This window comes from Marmota monax, unplaced genomic scaffold (assembly GCF_021218885.2).
Source record: "Marmota monax isolate L192 unplaced genomic scaffold, Marmota_monax_Labrador192_F-V1.1 WCK01_AAM20220418_F8-fsc00284, whole genome shotgun sequence".
Taxonomy (NCBI): Eukaryota; Metazoa; Chordata; class Mammalia; order Rodentia; family Sciuridae; genus Marmota; species Marmota monax.
In genome coordinates, this window is record NW_026694275.1 from 129620 (window position 1) to 142334 (window position 12715).

General features: G+C 37.1%; 1 protein-coding gene across 3 annotated transcripts in view; it reads right to left on the minus strand.

Moving 5' to 3' along the window:
* The window catches only part of Ogt (O-linked N-acetylglucosamine (GlcNAc) transferase), a 36837-nt gene that overhangs the window by 15021 nt on the left and 9101 nt on the right, over positions 1-12715 (minus strand). For all 3 annotated transcript variants that reach the window (XR_006856729.2, XM_046467039.2, XM_046467038.2), the window contains exons 4-8: positions 10616-10684; positions 7248-7364; positions 1660-1739; positions 935-1130; positions 537-677 (exon numbers count right to left, since the gene is read on the minus strand). Coding sequence is in view for 2 of the 3 variants with exons in the window: in XM_046467039.2 (XP_046322995.1) it covers positions 537-677; positions 935-1130; positions 1660-1739; positions 7248-7364; positions 10616-10684 (603 nt within the window). In the remaining variant the exon portion in view is untranslated. The remainder of the gene's footprint in view (positions 1-536; positions 678-934; positions 1131-1659; positions 1740-7247; positions 7365-10615; positions 10685-12715) is intronic.

Consider the following 12715-nt stretch of genomic DNA (forward strand, 5'->3'; position numbering starts at 1 on the left):
TCACAATCCTAAGAACCTTGCTCAAATACCTTTATACCTCTTACCTTTTCTCCATCTTTTCCAAGTTTATTTATTATTCAAAGCTTAGTTGCCCAGATTCTACCTCCTCTTCTCCTTTATACCTCTCCTTGTTTCAAACATGAGGTAGACCTTTCCTCCTCATAGTTTATACTGACCACTCCATCACCACCAAAATCTCTCTTCTGAGCTCCGGACCACATCTACTTATCACCATATAGCTATCAAGACACTGAAATCACATACTTACTGCTAATTCCTCTTGAATTGTAGCTGTTTAATTTTTTGTATAGATGCTATCTAACCATAAAATGATGAACTCTGAATGTAGAGATTTCTTGAATGTCACACAGGACCCCATGTTCCTAGCTACTTAATTACTGGTTCAATGAATAATAATCCTCTTTTAAATGATTCAACCAATATTTTTATAAAAGAGGTGGAAGACATAGCACACTTAACCACTTTCCCTCTACTATCACATAAACAAAATATTAGCCACCCCACCCTCGACATACTTCTAATGCTTTACGATACAAGCGAACTGCCTCTTCAATGTTTCCCTGTTCTCGTTTGATATTGGCTAGGTTATTCAGAGAGTCTGCATGGGTGGGACATAGACGAAGAGCTGTGTTATAGCAATCTTCTGCTTCAGCAACCTAGAAAACAAAACAAACCTATTCAAAACCTATACCAAATAATCGTAGGGCCACCACTGATACTGTTCTAACAATTTTAATAATTACTTAGTTAAGCATGGCTAATAATACTCCAGAAAATAGATATTTTCTAGTATTCTTCCCATCAACCAAAACTCCACAGTAAACCAATATAAGCATCTCAATACTTAATAACATTAAAAAACTCATAATACTACCAAATAGCAAAGAGATAAAACTGAGTAAAAAATCCTTACACTGCCCTTCTCTTTGAGAGCATTGGCTAGGTTGCAGTAAGCATCAGGGAAATGTGGTTGTAGTTCAATAGCTCGCCTGTAGGTGTCTATTGCCAAATCTATCAGGCCTTGCTCATAGTATACACAAGCCAGGTTGCCATGTACCACTGCATGATTTGGACTCAAGCTTAGGGCACGAAGGTAAGCTGCCACAGCTCTGTAAATAAAAAATAAAACACACACACACACACACAAAATGCAACTAATTTTTAACTATACCAAAACAGGCCAATTAATTGTAACTAATTACAATTAATTCACACTATAGTATACTTAACCTCAAATGAAAAATGCACCTTTATAAAATGTGTTTTCATACTGAGAAACTGTCTATTCCCACATAAGAAACAGGCTTTCCTTTGACAACAACAAAGAAGTGAAGTTCAGATTTACTTAGCTTTCTGAATTATAGCAAAGGAATAATTTACCCTAAGAGATAATTAATCATTTCAACAGTTCTACAATAAAGAAAATTTCAACTGAACTCCCAGTGAGGATAAAGGCTTTCAGGAAATCCAACAAGGAAAATCCAGGCGAAAATATCTGTAAAGAAACAGTAACACAGCAGGGAAAAACAACATACGAGATAAGAAAAATATGTTTCAACAAGTTATTGCCATATCTTCAGTCCAAATCCTCATACAACAAAGACTCAAGAAAATTTATTAAATAGAACATTCACTCACCTGTCAAAAATGCGTGCCTCTTTCAAAACATTTCCTAAATTGATATAAGCATCCAGAAAATTTGGGTCAAGTGTAACAGCCTAAAAATTACAAAACAGTTACTTAGAGCAAGTTATTTTTTTTTTAAATTCTGAGGTTACTTTAAACCTCCAATTATATTTTCTAGAATTAAAATATTATTTTTAAACACTAAATACTTATGTAGTTCCCTCTCATTATTTATAAACCTCAATCTTATCAAAACAACTGGGGGTGTAGCTCAGTACACTTGCCTAACATTGGAGAGACCCTGCCTTGATCAGCAAACAAAAGACTTCAAGGTGGCCCAAACCTATAATCCTAGTTACTTGAGAGGCTAAGGCAGGAGGATCACAACTTTGATCACAACTCAACGAAACTCTATCTCAAAAAGCAAGAGGGGCTACACTACAGTAAAACAAAACATGTTCATATAAACAAAATGGGTCCTTATGGGAAAAAACTAAAAACTGAGTCCATCCAGTTTTACTGAATGCTTCTAATGATTTAGCCCTATTTTATTCACAATTAGCCAATCTAACTCTTCTTAAAAAATAATGGCAGAAATAAGCAGCAAGCTCTTAATGAAAAGGAAATGTATATCTAAGTTTTATAAATTCGACTGCATACTAAGATATGTAATTACAGCTAAATTCTCACAAAAATATATAATTTCAAGTTGACACTAACAATTAAATGATATCTCCCAATAGTTATGAAACTGTCCTAAAATATAACTAGAACTGTTTTTAAACTGTCCTAAAATATAGAAGAGTGAAATTCAATCTGTCAAATATTAAGAATTCATCCTGGATATCATCATAGGCTATTAAATCAGACCCTCTGAAAAAGCAGCCAGGACATCCCTATCTAGTATGAGTTCTTTATACAAGCAACCAAGGTAGATAACCACTGATCAAGAAAACTATTTAGCTGGACACAGTGGTGCATGCCTGTAATGCCAGCAACTTGGGAGGCAGGAGGATCACAAGATTGAGGTCAGACTCAGCAAATTAGTGAGGCTCTAAGCAACCTAGTAAGATCCTACCTCAAAATTAAAAAGAGCTGGGGATGTAGCTCAGTGGTAAAGAGTCCCTGTGTTCAATCCCCAGTACAAAAAAAAAAAAAAAAAAGGAAGGTACTCAGAGCTGGACTGGGCATGATGGCTCATGCCTACGATCCCAGCTACAAAGGAGGCTTTAAGACGGAGGTTGTAGAGTTAAGACTAACCTCAGCAAGTTATTGAAACCTTGTCTCAAAAACAGAAATATAAGTACTTATTAACCACAAATTAGCAAATCAGTTTCTTTAAAAATAAATAAATAAAGGTATTTCGGGGTTTGGGAATATAGCTCAGTGGTAGAGTGCTTTGCCTAGTATGTATGAGGCCCTGGGTTTTGTACCCAAGCCCCAACCCACCCCCAAAAATAAGACATTCCTGTTGTGTGGTAAATGCAAACTTTAACCAAAACAGTGAAGAGGTAATGATTAATGGTAAATGTGAAAGACACTTCCTCTTCCCTTAGATGGTAATTTTTACTACAAGGCATAGATTGTCTGTAGTGATAGATGGCTATCCTAAACACTTTTCACTACAGAAATTTTCAAATGTACACAATAGCAGAATATAAAAACAAAAACCCAGGTCTCTGTTACCCATCTTCCATAATTCATACATCATCTTCAGTCTTATGTAATCTATATTCCAAACTAATCTCCCATTCTCCATATCATTTTTCTAAGGTAGCAGGGATGGAACTCAGGGGCACTCGACCACTGAGCCACATCCTCAGCCTTATTTTGCATTTTATTTGGAGACAGGTTTCACCGAGTTGCTTAGTGCCTCACTTTTGCTGAGGCTGGCTTTGAACTCGAAATCCTCCTGCCTCAGCCTCCTGAGTCCTGGGATTACAGGTGTGTGTCACCACACCCAGCTCCATATCATTTTGAAGGAAATCCCAGACACCTCTTTCCATTTGAAAATATCCCAATATGTATCTCAGGGAGTATACAAAAATGCTTTTCCCTCCCAACATAACCACAAAACCATTACCATACCTAAAAATATAATAATCCCTTAACATCAAATATCTATTCAATGGTCCAATTTCTGATTAATTTTGACTAGGGATCCAAGTAAGACCCAAACAATGACAACATGCCTTTCTAAGTTTCTTTTAATCCTTGAAATTAAAAAGTTTAATTTAAATCTCATTTTTCTTCCTATACATGGTTGAAGAAATCATTGTCCTATACAGCTCAGTTTGGATGTTGCTAAATGCATGCCTCTGGTGTTTTTTAGTGTTTGCTTGTCCCATGTATTTCCTATAAATTGGTAGTTAGAATTGGAAGCTTAAATCAGATTTGGGTTCTTGATTTTTTTCTCTTTTTTGGTAGTTCTGGGGATGGAACCCAGGGCCTCGAGCATGCTAGGCAAGTACTCACCAGTAAGCCACATCCCTAGCCCTCTTGTTTCTTTTTGCAAGCCTACTTCACTGATGTAATTATTTATTTATTTTTTGGTATTGAGATTGAACACAGGGGTGCTTAATCACTGAGCTACATTTCTCAGCCCCTTTTATTTTTACTTTTTTTTTTTTTATTTTGAGACAAGGTCTCTCTAAGTTGCTGAAGCTGGTTTTGAATTTATAATCCTCCTGCCTCAGCCTTCCAAGCTGGAATTATTTACTTCAATCACAATACTTGACTGTTATCTCTTTTATTGTCATTGATAAACGCCTAAATGTATTAATGATGATATTCTACCAATCCTTCTTCATTTATTAGCTAGAATACTTTGATGCAGAGAAACTTTTTCCCATCAACTACTATGTTATCCTGAGGTCCAGTTCACACAGGAGAGAGAAGACAAAAGTTTAAAACTAATTTTTAACTAACAAGTAATAATTATGCATATTTTGTAGTATAATATTATGTTTTTATCTATGTATATACATTGTAGAATCAATCAAGCTAATTAATGTATGTGTCACCTCACCAAGTCATTATTTTGTTAAGGTGAAAAGGTTTAAAAATCTACTTCTTTAGGTCTTTTTTTCTTCTTTATTCTTTTTGGACACAGGTTCTCATTATGTTGCTTAGGTTAGCCTTAAACTCCTGGGCTCAAACCATCATCCTGGGACACAGATATGCCTCACAACTCCTAGATTCATTTATAATTTTGAAATATACATTATTATTAACTGTGATCACCATGCAGTACCCTTTGATCAACATCTTCCCTTTCTTCATGCCCCTTCCCCACTAGCCTCTGGTAAACACCTTTTTAGTTTATTGCTAAGAGACTGACTTTTTTGATTCCACATGTAAGTGGGATCATACAGCACCTGTCTTTCTGTGGCTGGTTTACTTCACAGAGCATAAAATAGGCAACAAAAAGCAAAAATAGACAAATGGAATTCTATCAGAGTAAAAAGCTTCCACACAGCAAAACATTTAACAGAATAAAGAGAAAATGGATTGGGTGAAAATATTTGCAAGCCATACATCTGATAAGGAGTTAATTTTCTTTTTCTTTTTTTAATATTTATTTTTTAATTGTAGTTGGACACAGCACTTTTATTTCACTTATTTATTTTTATGTGGTGCTGAGGATCGAACCCAGGGTCTCACACGTGGGAGGTGAGCATTCTACACCGCTGAGCCACAATCCCAGCCCAGGAGTTAATTTTCAAAATATAAAAGGAGGTCAAGAGCAAGAAAGCAAACAACCCAATTTTTAAAAGGGGCAAAGGATATGAACAGACATTTCTTAAAAAAAAAAAAAAAGGAGAGAGAGATAAAATGGCCAAAAGACACATGAAAAAAAAAAAAAAACTTAACATCTCTCTAATCATCAGTAAAATGTGAATTAAAACCACAACGTGTTGGGCTGGGGCTGTGACTCAGTGGTAGTGTGTTTGCCTCGCATGTGTGAGGCCCTGGGTTCAATCTTCAGCACCACCTAAACATAAATTAATAAAATAAAGATGTTGAGTTAAAAAAAAAAAAAAGTCGTTCTTCTAAACCAGTTTTTTTAAAATGAGTTGCTCCTGGGCTACAGATGTAGTTCAGTAGTAGAGTACTTGCCTAGCATACACAAGGCCCTGGGTTAGATCTCAAACACCAAAGTTTTTTTGTTTTTTTTTTTTAATTAATTTTTTAAATTTTATATATGACAGAATACAATTCTTATTACACATATAGAGCACAATTTTTCATATCTCTGGTTGTATACAAAATATATTCATACCAGTTGGTATCTTCATACATGTACTTTGGATTATAATGACCATCACATTCCACCATCCAACCCCATGCCCCCTTCCTTCCCCTTCCACCCCTCTGCCCTATCTGGAGTTCATCTATTCATCCCATGCTCCCCCTCCCTACCCCACTATGAATCAGCCTCCTTATATGAGAGAAAACATTCGGCATTTGGTTTTTTGGGATTCACTAACTTCACTTAGCATTATCTTCTCTAACTCCATCCATTCACCTGCAAATGCCATGATTTTATTTTCTTTTATTGCTGAGTAAAATTCCATTGTATATATATGCCACATTTTTTTATCCATTCCCCAATCAAAAAATGGGCCAAGGACCTAAACAGACACTTCTCAGAAGATGATATACAATCAATCAACAAATATATGAAAAAATGTTCATCATCACTAGCAATTAGAGAAATGCAAATCAAAACTACTCTAATATTTCATCTCACTCCAGTCAGAATGGCAGCTATTATGAATACAAACAACAATAAGTGTTGGCGAGGATGTGGGGAAAAAGGTACACTCCTACAACGCAAAATGGTACAGCCAATATGTAAAGCAGTATGGATATTTCTTGGAAAATTGGGAATGGAACCACCATTTGACCCAGCTATCCCTCTCATCAGTCTATACCCAAAGGACTTAAAAACAGCATATTACAGGGACACAGCCACATCAATGTTTAGAGCAGCACAATTCACGATAGCTAAACTGTGGAACCAACCTAGATGCCCTTCAATAGATGAATGGATAAAAAAAAAGTTTGTTTTTTTCTTAGAGAGTTGTTCCTTAAGAGTTAAAGAGAGTTCACCTTTTTCAAAAGGTGACTAGTCTTTTTAGTATGATTATGAACTCATGGATTTAAACATATTTTATACATTTTAATATATTTCAGTTTTTATTCCCACTGATACTCAAGTCCCATTTAGAAAGTGGGAGCCTCTACTGAGTCATTCTGACACAAATACATCAAAGCTTTCTGGTATGACAAGGCATTTCAGACAAATTTTGTACATTTCTTGCCCCAGATCTGGAATCAGCTTTTCATCAAGAAGCTTTGGTTTTTCAAAGTAAAGCTACCCTTTTAAAAAAGAACTTTCAGTTACTGAAGTACGATCTCAATGCAAAACTGGAAAACTGCCATATCATATATGATCCAGCAAATACTGCAATACTGTCAGGGAAACAAAGGTATTCTGGGCTGGTTAAGTAAAGGCCTAAATTATTTAATTCTAGTAAGGACATTCTGCACACATAAGTACATCATGAATACCAATTATTAATTTAATAACTAACCTTTTCAAAGTGATGGATTGCAAGCCAAATTTCCCCTTGTGCATTGAAAACACAGCCAAGATTACTCCAAGCTACTGCAAAGTTCGGTTGCGTCTCAATTGCTTTCAAATAACATGCCTTAGGAGGGGTTAATGAAAGAAGATGGGAGGGGAAGGAGGTAAAGGGAAAGGGGAAAATTTGTAAAGGGAAAAAAAAAAGATTGGGGGGGGGAAGAAGGTGATATCATTATTCCTTCTCTGACCAGTCAAAAGTGACCCTGCAGCATAGGCTCGCTTGCGCCAAAACTAATGCGCTGCCACAGCTGGCTGCTCCTGCGCCTGCGCCACCAGAACCCAAGTGCAAACCACCATGTTCAGTTCTGTCAACCAATGACCAACCCTTACACTGGAACTCATTGGGAGGTCAGTTGCTGTAATTCTAATACTGAACTTTTCTTACCTGAACACCTAAGAGCTCTGATTACATTTTCAAGTGATATCTAGAGGGAACCACTTAAGACCAAGTATTCACATTTCCCAAAGTGTGTTCTATGAGGTGTTAAAAAATATCACTGGATAAAAAGGATTTCATGGTCAAGTAAATTAGGAAAATAGAAAACAGGTTTCTTTACAACTCTACAAGGACTTCCGTTAGCCTTTAATACTATTAAAAGATTCCCTGAACTTAGTTGACCATGGAACTCTTCTCTCATTGAACATTTTATTAGAGTACTATGAAACACATTTTGGGAAATACTGCTCTGGATAATGTTCCTAACATTAAAACTATGCTCCTGAGTTAGAGAAAACATGTTTTTCTGCCAAGTCAGATATCTTAGCCAGACTTTCAGTTACAAATTCATAATGCCCCTATATTCCATGGAGGACTGAAGCTGAAACCTCACATGACAGGATTGCACCTAGGTTGAGGTCCCTGTAATGCGAGCGCAAACATCGCTTGCGCCACCTAACAGCATCGCACTGCGCAATCGCTGCGAACTGCTGCGCTACGTAGAACACCCCTAGACGCAGCAAACGGCCAACCAGATCCATTAATCTACTAGACAGGCCCATAGAGAATATTTGTTTAATGAGATAGTTGGACTCAAGGTATGTTAAAACCCAATTTTATCCAAAAAGGCTACAGAATAGGACTGAGGGAGCCAGTCAATCAGATTACTCATCTAGTCAACCGTTCACAGGGGCTCATTCGCACGCAATGCGCATTAACGCTGCGCAGCCTTTGCGCTACTGCAGGGTCACAGCGCATCATCAGAAGAGCAGAATGCTGCAATCCAAACAAAGAAGAAAAAAGGAAAAAAAATGAACAACAAGAAGAGTTAGAAGCTTTAACTAGTAAATTATCTCTAATAATTTTAATATCTTAATTAACTTTTACTTATCTTTGACAGAATTGTGGCTATAGTATAAAACATTCTCTTACATAACTTGCTTGTAAATAAAATTATTTTAAGCTGTTTTTGAAGCCACAAGACAGAAGATTCAGGCATGGAGGCAAATTGTTTTGCTGTGGCAGTTACAAACCCGTTACCATATTTCTCATCATGTGACTTTTCGGTGCGTTCCTTGCTGGAAGAGGAGGAGGAGGTTGTGTGTCTGCCCTAGATCCAGGCCTCGAGCTCCCTTCAGCGAGGCACCTTACGCATGGAATAGGAGGTTTCACCCACCTGAAACCTTCTAAATACAATATCAATGGTGAAAAACCAAAAACAAGAGAGAAAATAAAAACAAGATCATTAGTAAAAGTTCAACAAAGCAATTGAAATTCTTTGGATGTCTATTACATATGGGAATGAGGACAGTCTCAAGTCTGTAACATGGGAAACATGCAGAAGGGAGAGGGTTAATCAGGGCTATTGCATACAGCAGGGATTTTTGCTGGAAGAAAGGCTCTTCATTTTCTACAAAGAACTTAATTTTGTTTCCATCTACTAGGAATATGCTGGCTTGAATTTTCAAATGCACTGATTACAAAAGAAATACATTGCATTTCACTCAAGAGTATTTTCTTTTTACTAAGTTCTCACAAAAACCAGAATAACATTTTTCAAACTAGGTGTCTCCAGAGCTCTGAAATAAAGAAGTCAGCAACCTAAGGCAGGCGCAATGTCTCAGCCTAAACCGATCTCTAAAGCTGCAGTGAAGTGCAATTCATGTTAGCTGTCCGCTTGGTGGAGTGACAATAGAAGCATAACGAATATTTGTTCTATAAATTACCAATTAGATTTATCAGCTAAGATTGAAATCAATTACAGTTCATTAACTGGAAACCTACATAAGGTTATTCCAAAGTGTCAGCAGCAGAATTTATGAGGTATGCACATAAACTAGTGCCTTTTAACATTAGATGGTGCTAAAAAGCCTTCTCCCTCCCTCGATGAGCAGTCAAACAGACAGCTACGCTGCGCATACACTCCACGCATTAGCATGCGCGTGGGGCTCAGAGCAACAGGTGGGAGTTTCAGAAGCATTCTGGTTTCTCCCCACTCCTCACCCCTGCAGCGCGGTTGCGTAAGGTGGCTTGTAACAACACAATTGCATTTATAAATTTAATTGTAAATTATACCAAAAGCTTTAATTAACCCAACCTGGTATTCAAATTCATTATTTGGAAACAATGCTAAAAGCCACCTTTCCACTTTGGCAAGTTTTCTTTCGATCAGTCCATTTCCCAAACAAACCAGCTTTGTCTTTCTTTTTTTTAAGGAGGTGGGTGGGGAGGAATAAAAGAAGGAAGTGAGGAAGAAAAGAAGGTAGACAACTAGGATTGGAAAAGAGGAAAAAGGAACTTAGGGAGGGAATGGGGACAAGAAGGGGCAGGATAGTCCAATTATTAATTTGCAATCATTTTAATAGCCTTTCTTCCACTGTAAAAAAGGGGAGGAAGATGAAGGGAGGAAGGTTAAATAAGAATTTTAAATGCCAGTATTACAGGGTAACATTTGGATGAAATTCTTCTCCACTTACAAGCCACAAAGGACTTAGAAGAGCAGCATTTTCAATGGCACCTGCATCATACAGGAGTCTTGAGCCAAATCACAGGCGCTCTGCTTGTCACCAGCAGGCAAGCCTCAGATTTGAAGGAATGTTATTTATTCCCACATAAGATCATGACGGAGCCCATTGTTTAAAGATGATCTAGCTCAGCAGAAAGGCTCCACAATGTTCAGGTTCTTGCTTTACCCCCAGATTTAGAACAGATATGCCAAAGCCTGGCCCTGCTCTAGTCTGAGGCGAGTCATGTCGACAGTTTTCCTCAGTTTCACAGGACTGTTTTGTGAAGATAGCTCAATGAAGAGTTGAAGACTTGGCAAAAAAGTACAAGTTTTCATAACACTGATGTTTAAATGTGTTCTATCAAACACCTACCTTGGCTTCTTCCAAGCGACCCAGGGCTTTAAGCAGGTTCCCCAGGTCACTGCGAACACAGTACAAATCCTAGAAACCCAGAGATAATGTCATTAATTACACTGATTTGTTGATCAAAACATCTTGAAATCACTTCTGCACATTTAGTTCTCTCTTCTGCACATTTAGTTCTCTACCATTTTATTACTGACCAAAATATACTGCATGACAAACCTATGTGCAAGACCACAATCTCTTACCCTCAATTCCAAATCCCCAAAGTCCCCCAAAACTTACTGTGTGTTTGTGTGTGTAGTGATGGGGATTGAATCCAGGGGCGCTCTAACACTCAGTTACTTCTCCAATCCATTTTTATTTTGAGACAAGGTCTTGTTTAGTTGTAAGAAGAATTTGTGATCCTCCTGCCTTAGCCCCCCCCCAAAAAAATCACTAGATTATAGGCATGCACCACCACACCCAGGTCTACATGACACTATTTATACATTTCTCACTTAGTATGAACACTCATCTTTTGCTGCAGAAATATGTTTTTTACTCTAATATGCTGTTCTAGACCAATCTGGGAGTTTCACATATGGTGTTATGTTCTAAAATCCTAAAAATTCTGGATTTTGAAATGCATCTGACCCCATCAGTTTCAGATAAAAGACTATGGGACCTTACAAGAGCCTCTTTCCTCTTCAAACGTCAGTTGTTACAAAAATGATTGAATATTTATTCAGCTGTTTTATTCAAGGTTATGATGAATCACTCCTGCATCAAGGACCAAAAATTTTCCATAGCAGAAAAATAGTACTGCACTTAGCAAGTGATTACCCATCAACAAACCTACCCTTTGGCTCTCAGGCATATTTAGAAACCTTGACTACATTTCGCTCTTAGGCAGAAGGATTACCATCCAACCACAGCCTCAATCCTGACACCTGCCACTAGATTACTCATTACTATTAAGTGCCATCAGGGCTGAGTGGGTGAATAATGAAAAGCAGTTGACTCTGCTTTTTTATTAGCAGCTCAATTGTGTTTCTAGTCATCTGACTCGCCAGTCCATTCCTCAGTATGAGACACTCATCAGAACAGTGAGCTTATATTTTTATTTGTCCTTGTTTGCCTTTGTCAGTCAAATCTATTAGTCGACAAGCAGAGATAATAGCAATACAAAGTGTACTTCTCATTCCAAATGGTTCCATGGGTCAAAGTGCCTTAATTCCTACAATGTGCTGTTTCATCAACTGTGCCAAAGAAATACCATATATATTATTCTCTCTGCAACTATACTATGGTTTCCAGAATCCACTGATTAATTTTACTGATAAGCAGCTTTTATGATTATATATTACCGTTCACAAGGCAAACCAAAATGTTTGCTGATAAAGTATACTGGCTGCCACAGAAAATTCATGGTTGGCCATACTGGGTTGAGCACCCTAATAGTTACCTGACGCAGTATTGTCCCTTAAGCAATGACTGATATTTTGAAAGTATATGGTTTTCTCTCATAACATTAAGCACAGAACAACACTAAACCTCAAAACTCTACAGGTGTCATTAATCTAATTACAGATTTATCATCCTTCAAATTAATCTAAGCACTTTTAAGCCCTATTTGTAGTCTCAGACGCAATGGATTCTATAATGGTGCTATCTACCTTTGTATGCTTTTACCCCTACACTTTAAAGTTATCCATTTTGGCATGTCTGTATCATCCAATCTGCTCAAACTCCTACTACTTAATTGTGGCTATAAATCTTTGGAATATTACCAACTCCTATGCCTTTTCTGAGCCATAATAACCAGAAGTCTCAGAATAACTCTCCAACAATGGCTACACATTTTAGCCAACTGTTACATAATTTTCCCTCTAGTTTCTATAAACTCTTGGATGGATGCCAATCACATCCTAACAATATATCTGTCATTTAGTTATATCATCGAGATCCATTACAGCATATTAAATGAAATTAACACAATCCTATCATTAAAAATAGATGTTTTAGATAATCAACAAGGCAGTTTTAGAAAAAGGCAGAGTATGGCATATTAAACATAACAGGGAAATCTAATTCTGGGGATCCAAACATATGCATATATATCTCCCT